The following is a 27,774-nucleotide window of genomic DNA, read 5'->3' on the forward strand; positions in this document are numbered from 1 at the left end:
GTATTCCCCATGTTTCCCGCCCAATCCCTCTCCCTTCCACAGATCTTCTAATGTCTCTGTTCCCCACTGTTTTGTCCTTCCCACTCCCGCCCCTCTTGTCTCATGCCCCCCTTGCTGTGCGTTGTATGTTAGCTCTCACACGAGCCTCGACAAGGTATACAAAAAAAAACAGGTAATATTTTAGCCATTCTTCTTTCAAACCATAACTATTTGATTCAGACATTTATCTAAGAGAGACACTCTTTATGGTGTCTTTAGCAGTGTTGTGTGAAATAGAATGATATACATTGCTTGATGGTTCAACGAGGGCTGACATGATGGTCTGCAGGAACGCACACTCGCCTCTAAACCTTCTCGCTTGGGTGTGAATCCAGACTCACTACAAACTGTCATCCTGGTGTTTCACAGGCAGGATGAACCATCAATGTGTGTGCCATCTGTCAGATGGACGTTGAAGTTGGAATCCCATCTGCCAGCATTAGTTGGTGGGCATTGGAGACCCCACAGTATCCTCCTTGAAGACGAGGCGAGCTATTGCCGGCACCAAGAACAAATTACAAAATCCTGCCAACATTACTGCTGGGAAAACAAATGGCAATCCACCCAGTTTGATCCTTTGCTCAGGAAGAGCTGCTTCAGTGGCACCAACATTCTGTGAAGAGTATGGCAGAGAGAGAGGAAGGGAGGAAGGGAGGAATGGAGGAAGGGTTCAACTGTAATGTGAAAGAACTGGTGTTCCATGCTTTCTGCAACCATTGTTCAACATGACTTGTCACACTATATTAGCCATATTGATAGCGGACGAAAGGTTGCCCGCTTTGTGCAGAAACCTTTGTTTTAGTCCAAAACAATAATTCGCTCCTCTGCACTCAAGCACACAATGAAAAGGTTTTCAATTAAATGAACCTGCATTTCCAGCTACAATTACTCTCATAGTAGGACTCGCCCCATCCTGATGAAACACAGACAGAGACAGAGATGAGAAACATGCTGAACTTTTTCAAGGCTCGTGTCGATCTGTGTCGGATGACAATATTTGAAAGATTCGTTTTATCGACTAAAACTCCACAAAGTCTGCTAATCGCCATAGGAAGCATGGTAAAGCTGACGATAAAGGCGTTAACCCTTCGTCCGAACAAGAGCAAAGGGCTCATGCCAAGAAATATCAGCTTTGCTTCCCATGGCGGTTAGTAACAACCTTCGTAAACTTTCATTTGCCAAGACCTATCCAATTAAAAGTACATTCTTTAAGCCCCTGTCACACCTTGACGATTTAGCCAGCGTATGGCAACGTATCAAAATTTATCTAAAACGCTGGCGTACGCTGAACTATTGATGTTTTTTTCAGTTTTGGGCATATATTAATGAGTTGGACGTATGCATAACGTGTTAGTAATGTACACAAAACGTTTAGTTTCGATAACTTAGAGATAACTTATACCATCGAATGCTTAGCGTGTTGTCGGCGTTCACAACTTATGCCCAACGATAGTCTAACTTATGCATAGCGCGGCAGCGTATTGCCAACGATCACGTGGCCTAGCCTATTAAAAGGTTGCCGCTCGACGATTCAAATCACAGTCATCTGCGCATCTGATGCTGATCTAGTACTGCCAACATCTGCCCAAATGAATTTGTAGTCAGCATCCACAAGCGCCATCAGAACAATGGAGTAGAATCCTTTGTAGTTGAAGTATTGGGACCCACTCTTTGGAGGACAGCGGCAGGCCACGTGCTTCCCGTCAAGTGCCCCACATGTATGGGGAAAGTTCCATCGTTGGAAGAACTTGTCAGCTATGGCACGCCAACCATCAGGAGTACTTGGGCAAACCAGCACCTCATCCACGTATTCGTCAATAATGGCTTGACAGACTTTTCTGACCACTAGGGACTGGGTGTTGTGAGGGACCCTCCATCCGAACTTCATCGAGGCATACTTGTTTCCAGAGGCAAGGTGATGCAAAGTCAGTGCCAGCTTCATGCCAAGCTCAAGCGGATCCCTGTAGAAGGTGTACTGCTTGGTTATCCTTGGACTCACTCTGGCTATCAGCTCGTCGAACATCGCTGGGGAATACGCAGGAAGTTGGTGAAGATGCATGGTCCTCGTTCCGGAGTTCCACCATGAGCTGGTCATACATGCCAAAATGCCATCGCCTCTCCATCCATGGTCTCACCCAGTTCCTTCTCCTCCGTTCACCTCTTCTTATCCTGGCTCTATTGGCACGCAACTGGTACAGTGTCAAATCGATGAGGAAATATTGATGTTGGAGGACAGCTAGTAGGTATTCTCATCTCAGCCTTGCCGGATCCTCCATCTCTCGGATGACATGGACATCTGCTTTCCATGGAGTCTGGAACACTGACGGGTTCCTCCAGTGAACCCCATTTTTATATACTAATTCCCCGAAACACTGCCAATACGCCATTATACGGTAGCTGTAAGTTAGATACACGTTCAGTAAGTTCTGTGGTCTTCTGGAAGACTTCATATATGTCTACATACTTCAATATGCATTGGAGATACGTTACACATAGGTTCAAAGCACATTACTCATAGGTTATAAATAAGTTTCGGGTACGCTAGACATTACCTCGACGTGTTTCGACTTATGAGTAACTTACAAGTAATGTGTGTCGACGTGTGTCAACGATCGCATAACATGCCTACAACTTATGGCCACCGTATGCGGAACGTGCAAGTCATACGCTGGCATATGTCGAAAAATTTTGAGCATGCTTAAAATTTGTCGACGAGCTCGGCGTACTACGACATATGCCAGCGTGCTTCAGCGTGCTCTTAACGTATACAAAACTTACCCATAACGTATTCGACGTGTGCCAGCGTATTCGCCAAATTTTTCATACGTCGGCATACGCTGGCTAAAACGTCAAGGTGTGACAGCGGCTTTAGGAATGATGTTCACAAATGAGGAGACAAAGTGAAAGCAAAGTGTTGCATTTATGCTTGGAACATGATGGAGTAAACTGAGGTTATTTTATACAGGAGAGCTGTGCACGGATCTTGCTGTTTCGAGGAGTCGCAAAGGATATTCGGAACTACAACAGCCAAACCTCATTCCAGGTATGACTCAAAGCTACCTGGATTTAAACATGAGTTGTTATTAATTCATTTTTTTCTGCTTGTGTTTCATTGAGCTACATTTGACTGTTTCTTACCCAACAAATTGCACTGCATATTGACTTTCATGGAATTTCCATTGCAATTAACAACAAATGTGAATTTTTTTTTTTTTTTTTGTATACCTTGGTCGAGGCTCGTATGAGAGCTAACACACAACTCACAGCAAGGAGGCATGAGACAAGAGGGGCGGGAGTGGAAGGGACAAAACAGTGGGGAACAGACACATTAGGTGAACTGTGGAAGGGAGAGGGATGGGGATGGGACGGGGAACATGGCGAAGAGAAGATGGATGATGAATTCGTGGAATTTGAGTCACAGACAAAAGCTCAGCACCATTCACATTAACCAATGCCTGTTTCGGTTTAACCACCTTATTTAATAGCAATGGGTTCCATTACAAGGATCTTCAACACAGGAGAATATATTAGGCTCATCAATGAAGCCTGCACAATGGTTGCCAACCGATATTTGTTTGTCCACCCTTTTTAATAAATGTTGAGCATCAAGCAAGAAAGCAGTACGTACCATTTTGAATTATTTGTATGACTCGGGCAGGTTCGGGTTTGAAACGCTGACCTCCCATACTCAGAGCTGACGCTCCACGAAGCATTCCGCCACTGAGTCTGGTTATAGTTCACTGCACTATGACAGCCTCACTCAACATGGTCTCTCCTGTTCTATTCAATGCAATTTCATCTGTGGTACTCCAGGAAAAAAAAATTCCATTTCATCTCTCCATCTGTTTTCTGATCTGCCTCTGCTTCTTTGAAGGCCTCCTCCTGATTTCCGGTTTGTAATTATTACCTCCACCACCGAAGGTGGAAGGACGTTATGTTTTCACCCCTTTCTGTCTGTTTTTCTGTCCGTTTGTTGCTTCCAAAATAGAGCATTTTTCAAGTATATTGGTCAGTCGATTTTGTCTGTCTGTTTATTGCCTACACACAATTTTAAACCAATTTTTCACAAAACTTCACCACATGGTAGAGTTTGTCATAAGGAAGAAGCCTATTGTTTTTGAGGTCAAAAGGTCAGCATAGGCTAAAGGTCAACAACTTAGGTGAGATTTCTCAAATCCTGAATTTCCATTTGATTGACTTGATATTTGAAGAGGATTTATATTTCAGGTCACTGAATTCAACCAGCCAATTATTTTTGAGGTCAAATTCGTTTCATGGATTTTTCCAGTATCGTGCTCAGCAAAACGTCTTCTTGTTTGTTTGTCTGTATGTTTGTTTGTCAATTGCCTGCAGGTCAGGATTCAAAACCGATCATCAGGAAATTTTACCAAGTTGTTGAGGTCGTCTCAACTGAGAAGCCTGTTGATTTTGAGGTGAAAGGTCATCGGTCATCTTGAGTTCGATTTCTAAAATCGTCATTTTTCATCTGATTGACGTGAAAGTTGAACAATATTTGCATTTTGCATCACTGAATTAGGAGACTAACTATTTGAGGTCAAAAGGTGAATAGTCAACTCAAGGTCAAACTTCTAAAATCATCACTTTTTATCTGAAAAATCATCAATTTTCATCCGACTGACTTTAAAAAAAGATTAAGCAGCAATTGCAAAGTGTATTACTGAATTGGGAAACCAACTATTTTTGAGATCAAAAGGTGAAAAGTCAATTCTTGGTCAAACTTCTAAAATCATCAAATTTCATCTGAAAAGAAACGTCAATTTTCATCCGAGTGACCTGAGTTTTGATTAAGATTGTCAATTTTAATCATAATGAAATTGACAATTTGATGTCTCCATTTCAATCTTTGAAGAGGGGGGTGGATTTTGCAAGTATCTTGCTCTGCACGACGTTTTTTTCATGTTACTTGCAAAATCTGATTTTTTTCAAGTAATATTGGTCAGTAAATTTTGTTATTCTGTCTGTCTGTCTGTTTGTCTGTTTGTCTCCTACAGGTCACAATTCTAAAGCAATCGTCATGAAACTTTGCCAAGTTGTAGAGGTCGTCTCAACTGAGAAACCAATTGATTTTGAGGTCCAAACGTCAAAGATCATCTTGAGGTCGAAATTCTAAAATCGTCATTTTTCATCTGATTGACTTTAAAGTTGAACAGGATTTTCATTTCAGCGAACTGAATTCAACCACCAATAATTATTTTTGAGATCAACCTCGGCCAAAAGGTCAACAGAGGCCAAAGGTCAACAACTTCGGTGAGATTTCTGAAATCTTCAAATTTTAACCAATTGCCTTGAAATTTGAAGAGGATTTATATTTCAAGTCACTGAATTCAACTAGCCAATTATTTTTGAGGTCAACCTTGGCCGAATTTCTAAAATTGTCAGTTTTCATCTGATTGACTTGAAATTTGAAGTGAAGTTGCATATTTGGTCATTGAATTCATCCACCAATTATTGTTGAGGTCAAATTTGTGTTTTGGAATTTGCAAGTATCGTGCTCTGCACGACGTCTTTTTCTTGTTTGTTGGACGGATTCAGATAAAATTTTGTGGACAGGTTGGGTGTGTGATGATAATGCACTGATTAGATTTTGGCGAAGATCTGGGTCCAGATCTGACTACTAAAAATGTTTTAAGTGATTCTTCATCATTGAGAGATTGGGCCAAAAATGATATACAGCACGATGTGTCACAAAGTTGTGGATGGATTCGGATGAAACTTGGACTTGTTGGGTTTGTGACAAGGAAGAATTGGTTCAATTTTGGTGAGGATCCGAATCCGGATCCAGATACGAGAGTTACTTAATTTTTAAAGTGATTCTTCATTGAGAGATGGGGCTAAAACGATATATAGCACAATACAGGATCTCAAAAAGTTATTGGGCTCGAAATGTACCACTTGATCAGGCATTGCGTGGCAGAGGTATGTGCTCTACCAAGTTCCCTTCTAGTTTTTGTCTGTTTTGTTGCTACATGTCTGGCCCAGTTCCTCTCTACTTATAATCTGAGCTCCATGCGAATTTCTCCAGTCCTCGCTGTCCTCTTCTTTGCCTTCAGGGAGTGGCCCCTGGTCTATTCACTCTCCATTCTGCAAAAAAACATAAACCCTCTTCTGCATCTATTTGGATTATACCCTTAATTATCTTAAGCTTCTCTATTGTAGAATCACTCCAGGCACAGCTTCGGTGGGAGAGTAGAATCGATGGCCTTCAAGGTACTTTCCTCCCTGAATCGGAGCTGATGATCGAACCATTATGCCACCGAGTCTGTTGATACTAACCTTATGCCCGCACAGTATCAGATTGTTCAGTTAGAAAACTTGTATAATGTCTGAAAGTGTAAAATTGAGTTGCAATTGAAGTACAACCATATTTTTTGTGTAAGAAGCTGTATTATAATGAATATTTCATCAAGATACTTGATGTGTAGTCTTTGTTTACAAGGATTTACAAAGAACTTCAACATTGGAGGAGGACATCAAATCTATCAAGTCTGTGCAATCATGCCATTATCTTAGTACCCCCCCCCCTCCCATCACATCTCCACTACTTCCAGCTACCTATCCAACTAAATTTGAAGAATATCCACTGACTCGACTGCCACTACACTTTCAGGGATACCATTCCATGCATTCCCCACTCACACTGCTTTGCTGCCATCCTAACTCTCCTCTCTTCTCTGAAACTGTGGCCTCCTGTCCTGTCACTGTCCATTCTGCTGAAAATTTATTCTGTAGTTGTTTTTATATACCTTTTTTATATATTTTGTCGAGGCTCGTATTAGAGCAAACACGCATAATATATAACAAAGGGAGAGGAGACAAGAGGAGTGGGAGAGGGAAGCACAACAACAGTAGGGAACAGAGACATTTGAAGTCTGTGGAAGAAAAAGGGATGGGGCGGGGTGCATGGGGTAAACAAAAGATGGGCACTATAGGGACTTTCAGGAAGGAAAGCAGGGAATTTGAAGGAGGTGGGTTTCGGGTGGATTAAAGGGAGTATAAAAGATCATGGTTTTGGATGGGGAAAGAGATGAGATGGTAGTGAACAGTTGTTTTAAAGACCTGGAGGGAGGAGTGAGATTCAAGAGAGTGTGGGAGTTTGTTCCAGAGGTGGGAAGAAAGAGGAATGAAAGAGTGAAGGTGAGCAATGATTCTTGATTATGGTAGTTTTACCAGAAGGGGGTTGCTTGCAGACCTTGAGCGCCCTGCAGAAATATAAGTACTGATCCCTGTTGTACCTCACTACTTTCAACCTCACAACAAGACATCCTCCCACTCACAGCCACTCTTTGCTTCCTATCACTAAGTCAGTTTGCAATCCAGGTAGCTACCTGAGCAGCCACTCCTTAAGCCTTAATTTTAGCTGACAACCTCATCAGTGGTTCCTCATCATATTCCTTTTGAAAGTCGAGATACACTTCATCCATGCCCTTACCTCATCCATGTTCTTACGATTCCTACAATTTGTTGCTGTTCATGAGGATTGTTAGCTGGTATGGTACCCACAAAATGCATAATGTTTTATGATGTTGCCATGACATTTTCAACCAAATAGCATTGCATTGATGGAGATACTTGTGACGAACATGCACGTGGGTTGGGTAATGGTGAGATGAGTGGTTGTGGGAGTCGTGATTGTGGGATGGTGGAGGGAGGGGTTGCAGAATGGGGATGGCTGGGCTGCTGACTAGCAATGAAATCATGAAACACAGTGCTATCATTCTGTTCTACTGAGAATTTTGTGCTCCTTTTGTGCATCCAGAGGTCTTGTGGTTCCTGTGAGCGATGCTGCAAATGTGTTTGGTTTGCAGAGTATAAACGTCCATACCAAACAGTGAGGTGATTGAGTCCTCGGCCTATATTTTTGGACAAAAGTGAATGAACAAGAGAGATTTTATTCCACAGCCGACAGTCTTCACCAAAACCAATCTGCACTTTTGTTTGTGAAGAGCTTTATGATGAATCAGTAAGAAAGGTAGGGTTTCTACTCAAACAGCCTTGGTACACAAGACCACAGAAGTCAATGTCAATCATGAAACCAAATGTTGCAGCAGCACCACATCTAATGGGGGCAGCAAGCATCATGCAGCTAGTATCAGTGAATGAAAGTCCATGATCCAGGTTGTGGTCAATATCTCTCATCTATATTTCACAGGTGTTTGAATTCCCTTACCAATGTGGAAAAAGGAAATAAACCCAAATTTTGGGCTGCAGGCCAGTCTCGAGGCAACACTGCCAAAGGCAGGTTTAAAAGCTAAAGAAGTATTTCGCACAAAATTTAACACCTCAGTGGACACGATCTCTGGATGTTTTGGGAAGAACTCGGAACTCTTGTCATAATCTTTTTTCAGCTTCCCAGCTGACAGATATCTTGTAGCTTGTTCCTGTTGCTGCATTTACACTTTGGGGAGCACCTTTCTTTCCGTCTTTCCGGGTTCTTCCCGACATCTTTGATTTTTGTTCCTTTCACACTTCTTTCGACTCTTTCGCAATTCTCTTTATTCATTCTAATTCTTGCTTCTTCTTCTCTTTCATTTCTTTTACTCTATTCCTCTCTTTCGTGATCTATCTCTCAGGAGAAGTGAATTCTTGCAGAAAGTTTTCTGTAAGGCTCAATTGGCCTGTGCCTGGATGGGTTTGAGGGTAGTGGAGTGGTGGCTGAAACCCGAATCATATCCAGGTTCCTCCTGATGACTCCATCTTTGCTCTTTACTTATTCGGGTTCTTTCTGATGACTCTAATCCAGTATTCGGTCTTTCATTTGTTTATCTTCCTGCATCAACTCTGTAGAATTGGGACCTCCTCTTTGAGACTTTCATACCATTATCTTTAGCTATCTGCTACCCTCAACTTTGAAACTTTATGTGGAAATCAAACTTTTTCCAACTTCTTCTTCTTCTTCTTCTTATTCTTCTTCTTCTTCTCTTCCCTTTATATGGGGAAAGGTCCAATGGCATCAATTTTCTGCCCTGCCTCGACCACAATACTCCTCCACTTCCCCGTGTTCTCAGCCTTCTCTCTCTCCTCTGCAACTACCCCCACCTTATTGATATCCCTCCTCACACAATCTTCCCATCTCAACCATGGTCTGTCTCTTTTCCTCCAACCTTTCTCCCTCAATCTATCCGCTCTCTTTGCCATTCGATCTTCTTCCATCCGCACCCGTTGTCTAGCCCACTTGAGCCGTCTTTTTACCAATCTCCCCATTAAGTTCATCTGCACACCAATCTCCTTTCTCAATTGATTCATCCTCCTCCTTCCCAGCCTCTTTACTCCCAGAATCCTCCTCACCCAGTTCTTTTTGCAGACCTGCAACCTCTGGTTGTTTGTCTCCATCAGTGCCCCATCAGTGCCATCAGTGCCACATCAGTGCCCGCCTACTCTCTGCCAAAACAGCCCGATCATTCGCATACAACATCCTCCCCAGAATACCCCTCATCTTTACCTTCCTGCTTAAAAGCTCCATCACCATGATAGCCATGAGTGGTCTGAAAAAGCTTCCCTGCTCAAATTGATATGAACACTGAACTCCACCAACATCCGAGAATCTATCAAAACTTTTCCTTTAGTTCCCTTGTAATCTCTTCCACCAGCCTAATTTCTGCTTCCGACACTCCAATTCATCCCAGTGTCACCATAACCATCTCTCTCGGGGCAGTATCATAAGCCTTCTCCAGGTCCACAAATCCCAGGTACACACCCTCTCACTCACAGCCACTCTGAGTTTTTATTTTCTAACATATCCTTTTAATTCAATTGAAAGAAGCAATTTTCCTATTAATTCAACTCAAGGATAAAACAAACTTTTAATTTAGTTGAAGTAAATAAGTTTTATTCTCTGCTCTCAGAGCTACTTTACTTGAGGACCTTTGTCTCATGGGAATTGTATGAACAGGGCTGGTAGTATTGCCTCGATATATGCCCACTTGCCTTTAAGCTGTCTTGGCTGTTTCAATCTCGACCCAGCAATAATTCCTACAAACTGAAACCCTGGGTTTTTGCAGGCAGGGTGAGACATCACTGTGTGCACCGTCCATTGGAGGGATATTAAGCCAAAGGATCCGTCCTCTCTCACACTCGCGGCGTTTGTGGACGTTAGAGATTCCACAGTGTCTTTCACAAAGAGTAGGCGACTTATCGCCACCACCCTGAACAAATTATAAATTCCTATCACTAAAACGGGTTCTACATTGTTGGACAATTTTCGGTTGCGGCCAGTCATGTGGCTTTTCCCACGCAAGCCTGGTGCCCTGGTTGCTTGATGGGTGACCCATGGCACTCGGGGGGGGGGGGGGGAATTGTGCCACGATACTAAATAACCACGGGACTGCAAGCTTGTTTTCTTGCATCTCACTGATTCGCTTGACAGTTCACTTTTGCTCGGAAACCGATGGAAATGTCACCGAAATTCAGCGGAAATTTCTACTCTGTCCAGGAAATGGACTACCAGGGGCTTAAATATGATAATGTTGTTTCGCTTCATGCAGATCCTATTTGACTGGGGTGAACACTGCTCCTACGTTGTCATTTTATGGTAACAATTACATGACTTGCACTCTCTTTTCATTGTAATTACATCATTTTTTAACCTTTCTTCCAATTAACATTTCTCTGCAGTCTCCCCCCCCCTCTCTATCTCTCTCTCCCAGTCTAATGGGCGTCGAGATGACCTCGCAAGAGATGTGATGTGCAGCTCGTGGCCTGTCTAGGTTGTTATTTGTGTTCCAGGCCAGATATCAGCTCTTGTAACACTTGATTATTAAATGGAGTGAATGTATGTGTAACATATGTCTTTCAAGCCTTTGAGTATCCTTCTGTAGCTGCGAAGCAATCTTTGTTTTTCTTTCCAGGAGAAAAGGCTCGGGAAAGAACAAGATTGAACTGACATGTGGGACAAACATCATGGAAATGAACAAACAGTAAAAGATGAGAGGGAAGAGGGAAAGAAACACTGACACTAGCAAGTAAGATGGTTGGGTTAGGAAAGGTTAATGGGAGTAATAAAGATCATTGGTCAGGTTGGGGGATAACGAAAGATGGCGGTGCACTGCTTGAAGCTTGAAGTATTGGAGGGGAGAGTGAAACAGAACAACCTCCATAAGGGAGTTCCATAGACAGGATAAGTGAAGAATAAAGCATGGATTTTGGTGATTTAAACTGGAGGGGGTTATACTGGAAGAATGTGTGCACCCTGAGGTTGCTCAGGAGAGTCGGAGGACTGAGAGAACGGGGGGAGCAATGTCGGAGAATAGATAGACTACTGTACATAACCTGGATGACTCTCTGACTATGGAATCCAAGGCCAACTCCACACATGGCTTGCTCATTTCCTCTACTCTCATAAACAACTTGTGGCACTCAACGGAATCCTTTCATCTCCTCTCCCTGTCAAGGCTGAACTACCTCAAGGCAGTGTTCTGGGCCCAGTCCTATTCCTGATCATCATCAATTATCTCTCTGATTCTATGGAAAATCCTCTTTTTCTATTTGCTGATGACTCCACCCACTGCCGTGACATCCCTCATCCTTTTGTCCTGCAGCCTGATAATCACAAACACTGAGACTAGCAAGTAACATGGTTGGGTTAGGAAAGGTAAAGAAAAAGAAAAATCACAAACTGGTCAAACACTTTGAATCTGTCATTCACTCCTGACATATCTTACACTCTCACGATCTCTCTCTGATTGGACAATCTGGCAAACCCCCACTCCCCCCTCTCTCCCAATCTAATTTCTTAACAGTCCTCTTGAGGAAGTTCAGTCATTCAAACTCCTGGATTTCACCATCAGCTATGATTTTCTTCAGCAAACCACATTTCAAAATTGGCCTTCAAAACCAGCCATTGGCTGGGCATCCTCCATTGTCCAAAGTCCTTCCTTGCCACGCTTGAATTACTATCCACCTACAGGGCCTTCATTTGCAGCTTGATGGAGTACTGCTTTCCCCTCTGGACTGGCTTCCCTGCCTCGCATCTTACTCAGCTTGACGCTGTGAAAACCAAGGCATTTCGGATCATTGGCATCTCCCGCGATGAGGCTGAGCCTTTAGGCAAAGGGCAAACAAGATTCTCACCGCAGACAGGTCGGTAGTGTCTCTGTCTTCCACCACCTCCTCTCTGGTCTGTCACTGTCTGCTCTTTACGTGCTTTGTTCCAAACCCCCAACCCTCCTCCCCCCCCATATATCTGCAAGGCTCACACAGTCTATCATCAACCCCCTGATGGTAAAAATCCCAAAATCTACAATCACTGCTCACCTCCACTTAGTTGTTCCTTTTTTCCCCACCTGTGGAACCAACTTCCGCATCTTCTTCAATCTCATCCTTTCCTCCAGGTCTTCAAGATAGCTGTTCACCACCATCTGAGATCATCCCCAATCCAAAACCATGATCTTTTACACCCTTGTTAACCCACCCCAATCCCTCCTCCTTACAAATTTCCAGTCTTCCCTCCTGCCTTCCCTTGTCTTAGCCTTTGTATCTGCTGTTGGTGTTTCCACCCTCTCTCTCTGCTGTTCCTTTTTTTCTGTTGCATTCTGATCCGTTTACAGTGTACTTATACCAGCTCTTCCACGAGCCCCGAATATGTATTCAAAAAAATTGGTCAAAAACAGAAATCCACTGTCTTGCCTGCGATGTGAGAGCAACAGACCTCGTGCTTCTCTTTCATTGGGAGATTCAAATAATGTTGAGAGCTTTAGGTTCCACAGAATCCAGGACAGTAGACCGTAACTTTGATGTGAGGCCGGGGTTATTGACAAAGACTAAGTAGACTGTGAGTAGCTCTGATTTTCCAAGGAAATAGTTGCAATGACGAAGAATGCCCAGTCAGTCTGCATCTGATTTTGGAGGCCAGCTTTGCTGTGTGGTACGCCCAAGAAAGGTCTTGACCCAAGAAAGGTCATGACCCAAGAAAGGTTATGCCTTATGGTGAGGCCTCTTCCAATGGATGACCAAGGAAATAGACAGGAGGGTTTGTTTGATGATCAATTCTGGAGCGATATGGTGAGATTGTGAGATTTTTCAGGATGAAAGGACATGCTCCATTCATCAGACAATAGTCTAATCTAATCATTTACATATCAAGAGAGAGAGAGAGAGAGAGAGAGAGAGAGAGAGAGAGAGAGAGAGAGAGAGAGAGAGAGAGAGAGAGAGAGAGAGAGAGAGAGAGAGAGAGAGAGAGAGAGAGATAGATAGATAGAGATTCAGATGCTGTCTGCCTAGCAGAGGGATGGGGTACTCTATGACGCAAGTCATCTGCGAAAAGTAAGAGTACGTTTTCCAGAGTGTCAGATAGGTCATTAATATAGCTACATGAGGAACAAGACTGAGACCAAACACTGCCTTTGGAAATTCCAATTTCCACTGGGAGAGGAGAGGGTTCCAGTGATGATTATTTAAAGTCAAGAAATCCAGGAACAAAGGCAGCTTTCTGTGCCACAGACAGAGAGCTTGGCAAGAATAGCAGGATGCCAGACACAGTGGAATGCCCCAGATAAGTCCAAGGAGACCATCCTAACCTCTTGTTTAACATTGAGGACCTCCAACCATTGCTGCGAGAGAAGTCGCAGCATGTCCAGATTTTAATGGCCAGGCCAGAATCCAAATTTATGGTCAGAGATCAGGCTGTTTGAAAACAGGGAAAACTTGACATCAGAAGCAAAACTGGATTCCATACTTTGCTTGTAATTGGAAGCAAGCTCACCTGCCTACCCTACGTATAATTGGAAGCAAGCTCACTGAGAAGGGTCTATTTTTGCATCCTTATTGTGGACAAGAGTGGTGTTTGCTGTCTTGCGTGCAGAGGGGAGGTGGCCAAAGAAGAGGAAGAGGGTTGCAGGATTTGAGAATATAGGCACTGATGTCATCTGTGCCATCACCGAGCAAGTTTAAGGTGGGATATAACTTTCTGTACCCTCTTGGGTTAGAGGGACACAGAGTCCGGTAGACAGTTGGTATGTCAAGATAAAATAGGGATGGAACGGGATGAGTTGGGTGCAATACATGTGGAGGCAAAGACAGAGTTTAGACATTCTTCCTTATCTTGGGTGAGGCTGCAATATTGTAGTTTAAGGTGAGCGATGAGATGAAGGAGAAGCATACACCAGAGACAGACTTGACAAGGCACCACCATGACTTGGAGGTGGCAGACTGGTTGGAGAGTTCAGCCTTGGAATTTGTAAGATGATGCATTCTGGCTTGCCTCAGGATGGACACACTCTTGTTGCAAGCCGTTTGGAATAAACAAAAGTTACCCTCAGTCAAGTTAGTTTTCCATGCTAAGAAAACAAGATGCTTGACAGCAATGGCCTCCCCACATGATTGAGCATACCAGGCTCTAGAGTCTAGAGGATGGATAGGAAAGTCACACATGGGACGAGATAAACCGGTGCGTGAGAGAGAATGGAGACTCTATTAAAAGCATTCCCAGGAGGAATCATTATCAGCTGCTATGGAGATGGTGGTCCAATCATTTTTTTGAGAGGGCAGATTGAAAGGCTGGGGTGCGGCTGTGCCACTGGTGCAGTGCCTCATGTAGGTTGGAGCAGGAATTTTGAATTTGTTCAGGGTGCCGGCGGCGATAGCTCGGTTCCACTTCGTGAAGGGCACCATGATATATTTGACGTCCACCAACTTACGCCGGCAGATGTGATGCCAGTTTAACGTCCATCTTAGTGTCGGCACACGTATTGATGGATCACCCTGATTAATAACACAAGAAACTATAAAATATAACAATAATATAATTGGTCCATCATTTGTCAATATCCCTCCACAAATAATGATTTGTCAGTGCTGAGGAGAACATTAAAGACTGTTTCTTGACCCGCAGACGGTGCCACAGTGTTCTCAAATTTGTGTGTTCTCAGTCTTTGGGTTGTTTCGAGCAGCTGTCTTGGCTACCTTATCCTGAAGGAACATTTGCTTTGCTATTGAAGCAACTTGGGAAAGAGAAGACTTCCACTAATTGTGATTGCCAGCTACTTCCTCCCAAATGGATGGATCAGTGTCAACCCGTCACAGATTTATTTTCGGCACATCCTTAAATCAAAATTTGGGATTACCTATTCGATGTCGAGCAGTTAAAAGCTCATCATGGAATATGTCCTTAAAAATTCCACTGTCCTTCATGCGGTGGATACGTCCTGCCCAGTGCATCTGCCTCAGTTTCCAGATGGTGCAAAGATTTGTTGTCTTGGGCTTGTCTAGAATATTTACTTATGGCTCGGTTGTGGGCCGAGCACATGAGTATTGTGATGATACCTTATGTGTATTTGGTGGATTGTTTGTTTGCATAATAATTGGACAATGAGGCACAATGACTGCATATGCAGTGAAAGCTGAATGTAAACACGAACAAGATTCAATTTCTCTGCCAAGCACTCTTTCTATGTTCCATCGTTTCGACATCATGCAAAAAAGACCACCATCTCCCATTGCTGGACTAGCTAATAGTTTTGTTCACGTCGGGTTGAGATGCACCTAAATGAGCCATCGGCTTGTTTGGAATCACAACAGCTAATCTATACTTGGAGTCGTAGCATGTTTGCAGCGAAGCTCATTATATGGAGTTACACTCATTACTCCGCACACGAAGAGAAAAGTGGGGTTAAGCAATTGGGTCACTTCTGTCTGTCTATCTGTTTGTCCTGTCTACAAGCGTCAGTTTATGATTGTGGAACAACTTAGCTTCAATTCAATGTTACATTTTGAACACGAATCGGACAATCTGTAGTTTCGCAGTACTTTGGCTTTGAATTTGCCCCGATCACGCATGCACAGAGAGGAATGAGATAATGTATTTCACTCTGTCTGCCTGTCTGGCAATCAACAAACAAAAATTGAAAATCATTCTATACAGGAAAATTGATGTTTTTATGGACGTCATAAAGGATACAAACGGGCACGGAGAACTAATGTAATGTGTTAAATCCATCCATTGGGACCATACTCTTAAGCAGTCTCCTTGGCTATTGGACACAATCCAGGACGCGTCGCCACTCCGACGCAGTATACCAGAAAGCTGGCACTCATTTTGCCGACCTCGGAAGGATGACAGGCAGAGTCAACCCCACCTGGTATTAATTCAACAGCCAAGTGGGGTTTGAACTCAGGATCATAGGATCCCAAGCCCACCACCCTAACCATTGAGCCATCACCAGGCATAATGTGTTAAATAAGGTGGCATAAAAGACGCTGCATCAACAACGGTAAACTTCCATAATTTGTTTTTCTCGAAGACATCGAAAATCTTTATTTTATTTCAATTTAATTACACACTTGAACACTGTAGAACACAAATCACCTTTTTAGCACTTTCAAACAAAACCCTTCAGTTTAGCTGTACAGTGCTTGGACAAAATATTACGGCATTTTAGGTCATCATGACCAATCAAATTTGCTGCTCGTAGATCCTGCCCATGTCCTTGTTTCTCAACACAGCATGGGGGTAATGTGTTCTATGGACTCTCTAGGTGGAGACTACTGTACGTGACCCTGATCGCCAAATTTAGCACAGCACTATCAATTGTAAATGTCTCGGATGTGTTGAAGTTTTAGCGCACAAGGTAAAATTTGAAATTAAATTTGGTGCAGGACAGTATTTACTCATGCCATGGCCAAAGACCAGCATGTGGGGAATGCGATAATTGCGTCTGTGTGTACGGTATAATATGAAGTTCTGTGCCGGACTTGGCAGTTCTCACTGCTCATATTTTAGAGTTATTCCGCTGACAAACAGACAAACACTCAGCCGCATTGATCACAATTGTCACACGCTGAGCAGAGACATGAAGCACATCAAAAGAGTAAAAGCGGGCACAAAGCTCAAGACACTTCAGTTGAGAGGGAAAAGTGGCTTTCATGGGTCAGGTGATCTCTATTCAGATCAACAGCAGCTGTGACCAGGGAGCAGAAACAGCTGACACTAATCAGGAGAGAGAGAGAGAGAGAGAGAGAGAGAGAGAGAGAGAGAGAGAGAGAGAGAGAGAGAGAGAGAGAGAGAGAGAGAGAGAGAGAGATATATATATATATATATATATATATATATATATATATATATATATATGGAGATGATAGAGCAAGAAGTGATAGTTTTTAAAAAGGTACCAACAAAACTGCACAAATATGGATTATACACCCTAACTTAGGCATCTTAACCACATCCTCTGGGTTAAGATCTTGCACCCGTAACCTGCCCATGGGGACCCTGATCATGTCTGAAAATTTTGAGGATGATTATTACAACCATGGCTTCTTACAAGTGAAACATAACAGCGTGAGTCAGCACTTCCCTCGAGTGCGTTCTAGTTGTGTCAGGTGTTTATGTTGTCATACTCGGATGTGATGCAGGCAATGTAGATGGAAACTGTTCAGATGTTTCTCATGATGACTGTAAGTTGACCAGGACTCATTGGAATACACTAATGTGCTGAGAACACATCATCCATCGAACACACAAACGTTGATTCCGATTGGAAACTCTTGTCCTACACCCTGGTTATCAGAATGGTAGTGGCCTTTTCGATGCCAGCATTAAACCCCCATATTATTAATGGGGGGAATGCTTGTTGGAGTAGTCGGGAGAAGAAAATTTCAAACAGGGTTGTTGCATGCACACAGCCTTTCTTCACTGCATTTTCGATAGCTAAACTGCCTGGACTGGCTCCCTTCAAATTTAACTGTGGCTTGCATGCAATAATCAAATACATTGATGATACTTAAGTCTTCCTGGACAACCCACATGTCATCAGCAAACATCGAGGCCAGAACGACGTCGAGTCAAAAGCCTTGGGAAGATCAATTGACGCCATCTACAGTGGATGATTTTTATTTTATTTTTTTTATTTGCAATGCACTTCTCTTGCGTTTGCTTCAGAGTGAACACCATAATCAATGGTGGACCCACCAGATCTGAAACCTAACTAAGGCATCCTAACTTGGAATCCTAACATCGGTTCTCAGGAAACACATCTCAGGTCAGTTAGTATCAGGAGACGCTGGAATGTGATGCTTCCCAAAGCTTTCCAAACTTTACTTAGAAGGAAGATAGCTTGGTGTCCTTTCCCATGATTTTGGCAGCATAATGGTTAGTGTCTACTCTGACTCTGGGAGGTCGGCGGTATGAACCAGAACTTGGCCGAGTCATGCCATAGATTTTAAAAATGGTATGTGCTGCTTCCTTGCTGGATGGTCAGCATTTAAAAAATATAGAGCATGGAGAAACAGCCATATGTTGGCAATCCTTGTGCAGGCTTTGATGGGCTCTTGGCTTCCTCCTGCATTGAAGCCACTTCTTAGGAAAGTCTTATTTATTTCTCTTTCTCTTTCGGCTCAGGTGTCACAAGGCAGTGTCTTAGGACCTACATAATTCTTAATCACCATCAGTGATCTGTTTAATTCTCTTGAATACCAACTTTACCATTTTGCTGATAGCTCTACCATGTCCAGAATGATGCATCTTAGTTGCGAAAGGCCAGCCACTGCTGAAACCCTTTCGTCAGACCTGGCCAATATATGCAGCCGGTCAGCCACATGGAGCAGTATGTTTGACGTCGGCAAGTCACATGCTCTCACAGTCTCTCCACAAGGATTGGCGGACAAACAATGTCCAATCAATTTCTCTGGACAACCATTGGAAGAGGTGAAGTCCAAGGGACACAATGACCTGACTATCTGCCATAACTTTAAATGTGAGGGTCGTATCACCAAGCTAGCAATGGAGGCCAGTTAACATCTGGCCATTCTTCATGGAGCTAAGGCATTCATGAGCCACATCGAGCTCATCATGCAAACAAAGTTTTCAGATGCAGTTCCCGAGAGTATGCCTCCTAACCTGGTGCTAGTGCTGTTGCTTCTTACCTTGTTTGTCTCAAAGTGATCAAGTCATTTTACACCATGGGGATCTGAAGACAGGAAGCAGATTGCCAAGGACTGTCGCTCTCCTACCAGTGGCCAGTTGGTGAATTCTCTATTTTATACTAACTTATATCTGGCCTTGCTCCAACTGCCCTCTCTTAAGGCCCTGTCACACCTTGACGTTTTAGCCAGCGAATGCCGACGTATGAAAAATTTGGCGAATACGTTATGGGTAAGTTGTAAAGAGCACGCTGAAGCACGCTGGCATACGTCGTAGTACGCCAAGCTCGTCGACAAATTTTGAGCATGCTCAAAATTTTTCGACGTATGCCAGCGTATGACACACGTTCCGCATGCGCTGGCCATAAGTTGTAGGCACGTTATGCGATCGTTGACACACGTTACTTGTAAGTTACTCATAAGTCGAAACACGTCGAGGTAATGTCTAGCGTACCCAAAACTTATTTCTAACCTATGAGTAACGTGCTTTGAACCTATGTGTAACGTATCTCCAACGCATATTGACGTATGTAGATGTATTTGACGTCTTCCGGACGACCACAGAACTTACTGAACGTGTTTCTAACTTACAGCTATCATATAATGGCGTATTGGCAGCGTTTAGGGGAATTGGTATATAAAAATGGGGTTCACAGGAGGAACCTGTCAGCGTTTCAGACTCTATCGTAAGTCGACACTTCGATGTGTAGTGCGGTTATGATTTGAATCGTCGAGCTACAGCCTATTAATAGGCTACGCCACGTGATCGTCGGCGATACGCTGCTGCGCTATGCATAAGTTAGACTATCGTTGGGCATAAGTTGTGAACGCCGACAACACGCTCAGCATTCGTTGGTATAAGTTATCTATAAGTTATGGAAACGTTCTGTGGACGTTACTAATACGTTATGCATACGTCCAACACATTATTATAATCCCAAAACTGAAAAAAAACATCAATAGTTCAGCGTACGCCAGAGTTTTACATACATTTTGATTCGTTGCCATACGCTGGCTAAATCGTCAAGGTGTGACAGGGGCTTTACCTCTGCTTTACCCAAGCCATCCAAGGTCACACATGTTCCTCTGGAAAGCCTCATCAGCTCTCTCTCTCTCTCTCTCTCTCTCTCTCTCTCTCTCTCTCTCTCACTCTCTCTCTCTCTCACTGTCTCTCTCTCTCTCTCTCTCACTCTCTCTCTCACTCTCTCTCTCTCTCACTCTCTCTCTCACTCTCTCACTGTCTCACTCTCTCTCTCACTCTCTCACTCTCTCACTCTCTCACTCTCTCACTCTCTCACTCTCTCACTCTCTCACTCTCTCACTCTCTCACTCTCTCACTCTCTCACTCTCTCACTCTCTCACTCTCTCACTCTCTCACTCTCTCACTCTCTCACTCTCTCACTCTCTCTCTCTCTCACACACAGACAAAGTCCAGACTGGTTGCCCATATGCATTCATTCCTCCCTTTATGCTCACGATTGTGGAATCAACTCCCCGTGACTGTTGTCTCATCCTCCTCAATTCGCGCAAGTATAGATCTTCAGAATGCTCTACCCAGAAATCGAGTTGCTCGTAATGATTGCTAATGAGGTATCCATTGGTATCAGTGGTGCAGTTTTCCTTGGAAATCAGCCAAGTGCTTCTTTGATGCCATCGTATTGGCTGCAAAGGTCACCTTTGCCAGCTCATTTCTTCATACTTTCGCACAGGTTCAGCCAGAACTGCTGAATACATTTTTTTATATCTCCACAGAACAGGATGGTGATATTGTCTGAGTTTTTTTTTTTCTTGTTTCATGGAATGTGCTTGCTCATTAATTCATTTGTGCAGTGCTTTTCACTTCAATAACTATTTTCAAAGTCTCCATATACTTTATGTGAAGCAGTGAGGTTGTGACCTTGTGACTCGACCAGAGGCTTCGCTTGCTGTGTATCAAGGACAGTATCACAAAAGCATATCCATCTTTCATCCTTGCTGCTTGTTGATGTCTGTACCCTGGAGAGGTTTTCATCAAAGTGCTTGAAATTTAGCGATAACTTCACAGGGTTCAATGTTGGCAGCGTTGAGCTTTGGGACTGGCTTGCTTTGCACATTGAAACTTACGGGGTGTGATTGTGGTCTTGCAAGCCAACCTGTGCCTACCTGGTCAGGATCACAATTGGCAATATGCATGCTTCTTGTATGATATGCACATCACCATTGAACTTATGCCTGACCATGACCTGGTCAAGCTGGTGTCAAAGCCCTGAACGTGCCCATTGCTACGTTGCAATTTACGCGACTGTTTACCTTTGAAGAAGGGATTTGTGATACAAGGTGAATGGTGGCTGCAAAGTTGTAAAGGGTGCTGGCCATTCTCATTCATCACTCCAACACGATGGGGACCAATGATGAAACACCAAGGACGCCGGTCATCTCAGACATGGGCATTGAAATTGCCCGACAATCAATCAGTCTTGATGAGCTACACCTTTATGATGGTTAACTCCAGTAAAGTATAGAAAGTATCTGCATCATCGGAATTTCTGAGAAGGGCCGGTGAGTTCGCTGAAATGAGAGGTGAGAACGCATGTGGTGTTTAAACTCAGTGATGATAGCCTGCAGGATACAAGGCTGTTTCTGATGGCACAGCCAAATCTATACTGCCATTTTCACCCTTTCCAGTCCAGTATAAGTTACCGCAGTGCTCCTTTAGAAGTGCATTGCGAAGTCGTCACGTTTTGCTGAGGGCAGTGATGTGAATATTAATCCTCTCCAATTCATTATAAACTCGAAGGGCACTTAGTAGAGCGCATACCTCCGCCAAGCTGATTAGTTTACATTTTGTATCTCACTGACCGGCCTGATATACGTCCGGACCTGAACCAAAATTTAATTGGCTTGTTCTTGTCACCTCACTAACTCGTCCACCAAGTTTCGTCCACATCTGTCAGCAACTTTTGAGATAATTTGTTCACAAACAGACAGGCAGACAAACAGAGAGACAGGAGTGAAAACATAACCTTTCCACCTTCGGCGGTGGAGGTAATAATGGCTGTTTTTCTGTTAATTTGGCTGAGTTTATGTCGAGGATAATTTTTTTTTATTTTTGGAAAATAAAGTCGAAGCTCGTGGAGGAGCTAAAACATAGAACGGATCAGGACATAACAGAATGAAAGGAACAGTAAAAATGGAAGGAGTTGGGGGTTGGGGTGGGGGGGGGGCAAGTCAAATTTCAGGGTTGAGCCGACAAAATATGGTGAGAATTGGATAAATAATGGATGTGGGGAGGAATGAGGGGTAGGGGAGGATGCATGGGGTGGAGAAGATGGACACAAAGAAACTCTCAGAAAGGAAAAAGTTCTGAGATGGTGGTGAACAGCCACTGGTGTTGAACACGTCACTCTTGTAGCCTGGTGTTGGCTCAGTGGTGAGGGTGGCGGCTTGGGATCCTAGGGTCCTGAGTTCAAGCCCTGTCGGCCGCTGAATTAATACACCAGGGGGTTGACGCAGCCTGTCATCCTTCCTAGGTCGGCGAAATGAGTACCAGTTCCAGTGTGTGAGCTCATTTCAGACATACAAGAGGGGCACTGCATCAGCAACACAGTCGTGCCTCAAGAAATGATAGCTACCCCAGCAGCTAAGCTGCCATACGACCACCACCAACACGTCACTCCGTTCCACCGGAGTGCTTGCTTGAATGCTTTGAATCAAGCAAGTCACAATGCAACCGATAGTAAGCTACTTGTTTACGGAGCACACCTCAGTACTCTGTGAGCAAGTCACATTTCAAATTTGAATCCGTCATCGACATTGCATCATAAGTGGACCTCAAAATCTAATTTGCAAAATATATTCATTCCTGGCAATCTCATCTCTAACAGTAAATGTCAGTGTGTCAGTCTTTTAGTCCGTCCATCCGTCTCCCCCATAACTCCAAAACCATGAAACGTTGCAGCCGCAAAACTTTGCATGCATACGAAGAGAGCTCCAAGGTAGTGCAGGAATTAAAATTGGTTGTTTGGGTTAATTTAAGCGCCCTTATTTGAAGATTATTTATGGGGTGCTCATCACAAAAAAAACAAAATAAACCTGATGAACATGGTGAGCACTATCTTGGTCAGCCCTCTATCAGCTTGCCGGAGTCTTAAGCTGCCATTTTTTTTTTGGCCTCCTCAATAATGCCTTGACTAGGAACAGGCCGCAATGGTTTCTTAACAATAAAGATTTTTTTTCACTTTCCTCACTTATATCATTGATTGCCTGATCATCATTCCTACGAATCGCTGGATACATTGCAATGCTTATATACGCCTGGAGATGCCAGCGTTAGTTGCTTTAATTAATTTCTGCACATTTCATAACCTCTCAAATCTCTTAATCTCAGCCAAATTTCAAAATTTAAACTTCCTTATTGACTTCAGCAGTAGTTCCGACTGCTGAAATAAAAAGTGTTCATTTGTTCAATTCAGACATCGCTTGACATGCTGGGTGTATGGTGTTTATATAACCGATCGGTGATCGGTAATCGCTTGTCAAGCCAGCCTTTCCTTATCAGCCGTTTCCTTGGAGTGCTCCCTTGGGTGCTGAGGCCATTTGATGAGCACTCTACAATTTTCACACCGTCACTGAATATATCGATCGACTTGAACAAAGTTCAGGGCCCATTCACCTGCGTTTGGCTGTGAGGTTCCTCGGCGGTGGTTTGCTCGCTGAAAATGTGCGATTTTATTTTACACCACGTTTCCCCTTTTTGTATGATCTTCTTTCATGATACGACCCGTCACTTCGGCAGACATAGATACATATAAAAAAAAATTAAACGTTTTGTTTCTAAAAGTTTCTTCAACCGTCGCTGGAGTGCTTGCTTGACCTGAGCCACTTGGTAGATGCTCTGCCAGCTTCACTGGCGATACCTTCAAGCTGTTAGTCATTAACAGTCCCCATTAACAGTCATTAACAGATGGCGGTTCTCCATGGGGATATTTCCAGAGTAAGGAAGGCAAAATAATTGCAATGAATCGCCACATCATGACGGGATAGCCGAGAAGTATGCACACTCGCTCGAAGCTCTCTCGCCTGGGTTTGAATCCCGACACAGCTATAAACTGTTGTTCTGGTTTTTCACAGGCACGGTGATTCATCAGAGTGTGTGCCATCTCTCGGATGGACGTTAAGGTGGAAGTCCCGTCTGCCAGAATCCCCCCTATCCCCTCCCCTCTCTCACTCCTCTCGCTCTCTCACCCCTCTCCCACCCTCCCCCCTCTGTTAAGGAGACTGTTAATGACTGACAGTTAAGTTTTGAATTTAAAACAGCTTCCCCATGGTGTAGCATGTATGAATCAGATTCGGAGTGAGCCGACCAAAGGGGTGCAAAGGTCGCTGCATGTGCAAGCATGCATGCAGGCACGCCTTTGCCAGGTTTATAATGTGGGTTTCAAATGCTCCTGCCCATTTTTATATAGAACCCAGCGGTTAAAAAGAAAATGTTGCTGTTTGGGCATGTTTTATTGCCCTTCCCCACCCCTCGTGTCGCCTTCTCTTCCCCTCACGCTTCCTTCCCTTCCCCTTGCACTGCCTTCCACACTCCTTGTGCTGCCTTCCCTTCCCCTCCCCTCATGCTGCCTTCCATTCATGCTGCCTTCCCTTCCCCTCACACTGCCTTCCCTTCTCATTCTGTCTTCCCTTCCCCTCATGTCACCTTCCCTTCCCCTCATGCTGCCTTCCCTTCCCCTCCCCTTGTGCTGCCTTCCATTCATGCTGCCTTCCCTTCCCCTCATGCTGTCTTCCCACCCCTCCCCTCATGCTTTCCTCCTCTCAAACCCCTCCCCTCTGCACCCCCACGGACATCTCTGGGCAGTCTCCGTATGATGCATTAACATACCCCATTTTATTCAATCCTGTACCACCCCCCCCCACCTCCCCTTCTCTCCAAGTTCACCAACCAAATACAAGTCCAGAATCTCATCCCCTCATGCTCACCAACTCCCAAACTCATTCCCCCTTTCCCCCTCCTCTCCTTACCCCCTCCGAGAGTGTATAAGTGATGTTTGGTGAGGCGTCGCTCTCCCCAACTCCCTTCCTCGCTCTTCCCCGCTTCTTAGGTTCCCCCTCCCTCCTCCCTCCATCTTCTGTCCCTCCCCTCACTCCCCCCTCCCTCTTCTCTCTCCCTCCCGCTTCCTCCCTCTTTCTCCCCCCTCCCCCCATTTAACATCCCCATTAGAGAAGTGACGGGTTGTATTTGGTCGTTCATCATAAATATATTTCCTGCGTGGTCGTCGATCCAGCTGAAAAGGTAAAGCCTTCAGCCATTGATCTTGGTTACGATTTCAGACATACATTGTTCTATGTTTTAGTTGATGTACTCCATCCCTTCTTCTTCTTTCATATGCAGCACAAGGTAGTGGGGTCGCAACATTGGTTGAGGACACAGCTGTGCCGCTGATTCGATGTCCTCTGTAAGTTAGGGGAGGAATTTAGAATTTTTAGTCCAGGGTGCCGTTGATAGCTCACCTACTCTTTGCGAAGGACACCATGGGATCTTTAACATCCACCAATTAATGCTAGGGACACCCAGTTAACGTCCATCTGAGAGCCGGCACATACATTTATGAATCACCCTGCCTGTGAAACACTACGATGACAGTTTATAACTGGGCCGAGATTCCAACCCAGTCTAGGCAGCTTCGAGGTTAGTGTGTGAAACTCAAAGGTCATCCTTCCAGCCACATAGCATCCCTTAGATCAGTGTTTCCTAATTTGTGATCTGTGAACCCTTCGTGAGAAGAACGAAGTGTGAACCCTTCTCCGCATGGAGAAACAAAAACCCTAACAGCCTCCCTGTACGACCAAATGATGTCACACGCTTCAACTCGCCACGCATGTTAAAAACAACCATTTGCAGAAGGCCGTGGTTCATCCCACTTATGTCGTTTCTCCAAAAAATAAGACGTCAGCAAGCACTGAACCATTGCACCAAAAACTGTGTCACTATGATAGTCGTCCATGGAGGTCTGCAAGTTCTTTAGCAGTTTGATCAGAAGGGTCCGCACACCCAAAACATTTGGGAACCATTGCCTGAGAGTCTTAGACCATTCCTTTAATGTTTACAGATTGTTTTTAGTTCTTTTTCTCTTTGGATTGTTTTGCTTTCCAGCTTGCCAATTGAGATCCAGTGTCACGTTCAACCACCTCGCCTAATAATCCATCACATTAACTCTCCGTTGAGGTATTTCTATTCTGATGATCTCCTATAAACCAGTACAATTTGCATCTCCGACTGATTTACATTTACGAAGCCTTTTTTTTCTCTTGTAATTACGAAATCTCTACTTGTTCTTTCAATTACTGCTTATTTCATCGATTGCTTGTTCTTAATGCCATGAAGGATTTGATCCTGACCTGCAACGACTTCTTGTCCCCAATTGTAATTTTTTTTCCTACATGTATGCTGTACACGTGTTGCACTTCCTCTCTGTTTCAGTCAATTATTACCTGATTATTTTGAAATTTCTAATTGAAGTTGAAGGGCTTTGTTCTGCTGTAGCTAGAACTCTGTAGAGAGACTGTAAAGATAGGTGAGCATGCGCTTCGCTGCGTCCATTTTCCACCGGTACTCCAGGGGCCTTCGTCTCGCTATCCCCCAAGCAGATGCCTGGCTCATTCCCATCTCCTTGAGATGTTGATCAACCTGCTGCAGCCACGGTGCACGTGGCTGTCCCATTGGCCTATGTAAAGATATGTATCAGGCAAGTCTCTCAGATTTACCCTAATAGAATATCTGGGTTAAACATCGACTGGAGTGTAACTCTACGTGCAAAAAACTTTGACACGGAACCCAAGGCAACAACTCACACAAATTACCGGAGTGGAACTCTAGGCGTAGAAACTTTGACACGGAACCCAAGGCAACAACTCATGCAAATTACGGCAGAAATGCCCAGGAGAGGACAAGAGCAGAACACACTCAGAAGAACATTGTGCTGGCCAGACATTGCATAACATCAGAATTGGGATGCTGATTATGCCTTCAAAATTCATATTTTGGGAGAAAACACAATTTGGCTGCTTATGTTTGGGAAAACACAATTAGGCTGTCCACCGTAGCTCGTAGAGTAATGAATGCTCAGCTGTCATGCTTTAGGACCTGTATCACCAGCACAATGTCAACTAGCATGCAGGGAATAACTAGTAAATGTGGCTGATCAGCTTCAGCCTTTGATTTTACTTGAATATCCAGCCAATGAAAGAATGTAAAGACAATTTTTCCTATGCATTGGGTCTGTATAGTGCAGGGCTGAGATAAAATATAGAAAAAGGTGTTGCGCACCTACTTTGGCAAACACAGATGTCAACGTCTGGGATTTCTAATTATATTTTAGGGCTACCTGACTTCGAGTGTGTGTGTGTGTGTGTGTGTGTGTGTGTGTGTGTGTGTGTGTGTGTGTGTGTGTGTGTGTGTGTGTGTGTGTGTGTGTGTGTGTGTGTGTGTGTGTGTGTGTGTGTGTTTTTTGCTGGTTCCAGAGTGAAGGTGCTGGCGTGCATGAGCGAACCTTGTGTGCCCCCTTAATCCCTTCAAACCTACCTCTACCTGCCGACTGTGCCTCCAGTAATAGCTCACTTCCAGGTGCTTATTAAACGATTGTTTTTCTGTGCTATCTTTCTCTTAAAAGTTGAAATGTTAATGCGCTATAGGACGTGTGCTGTTTGAGTCAAGTCAGTGTGCAGGCCCTGTGATGTCACAATGGAGACTGTGCGGAGAGGAAATTGCCCTTTTCTTCATCTCTAGTTTCTTGTGTAAACCATGCAAAAGAGAGCAAGGCACACCACATTTGGTTTAAACCTGATTGGACAGTCGCAAGTTCATCAAACACTAAGGGGTTTGAG

The 27,774-nt window shown here is 43.9% G+C and overlaps 1 protein-coding gene across 7 annotated transcripts in view; it reads left to right on the plus strand.

The window, feature by feature from the left end:
* The window catches only part of LOC147025870 (SH3 and multiple ankyrin repeat domains protein 2-like), a 545,479-nt gene that overhangs the window by 63,363 nt on the left and 454,342 nt on the right, over nucleotides 1-27,774 (plus strand). For all 7 annotated transcript variants that reach the window (XM_085880768.1, XM_085880767.1, XM_085880769.1 and 4 more), the window contains exon 5: nucleotides 3,005-3,082. In XM_085880768.1, coding sequence (XP_085736894.1) covers nucleotides 3,005-3,082 — 78 coding nt within the window. The remainder of the gene's footprint in view (nucleotides 1-3,004; nucleotides 3,083-27,774) is intronic.

Source organism: Eptatretus burgeri, chromosome 5 (assembly GCF_056783735.1).
Source record: "Eptatretus burgeri isolate ZD-2024b chromosome 5, Ebu_testis_v1, whole genome shotgun sequence".
Classification (NCBI taxonomy): Eukaryota; Metazoa; Chordata; class Myxini; order Myxiniformes; family Myxinidae; genus Eptatretus; species Eptatretus burgeri.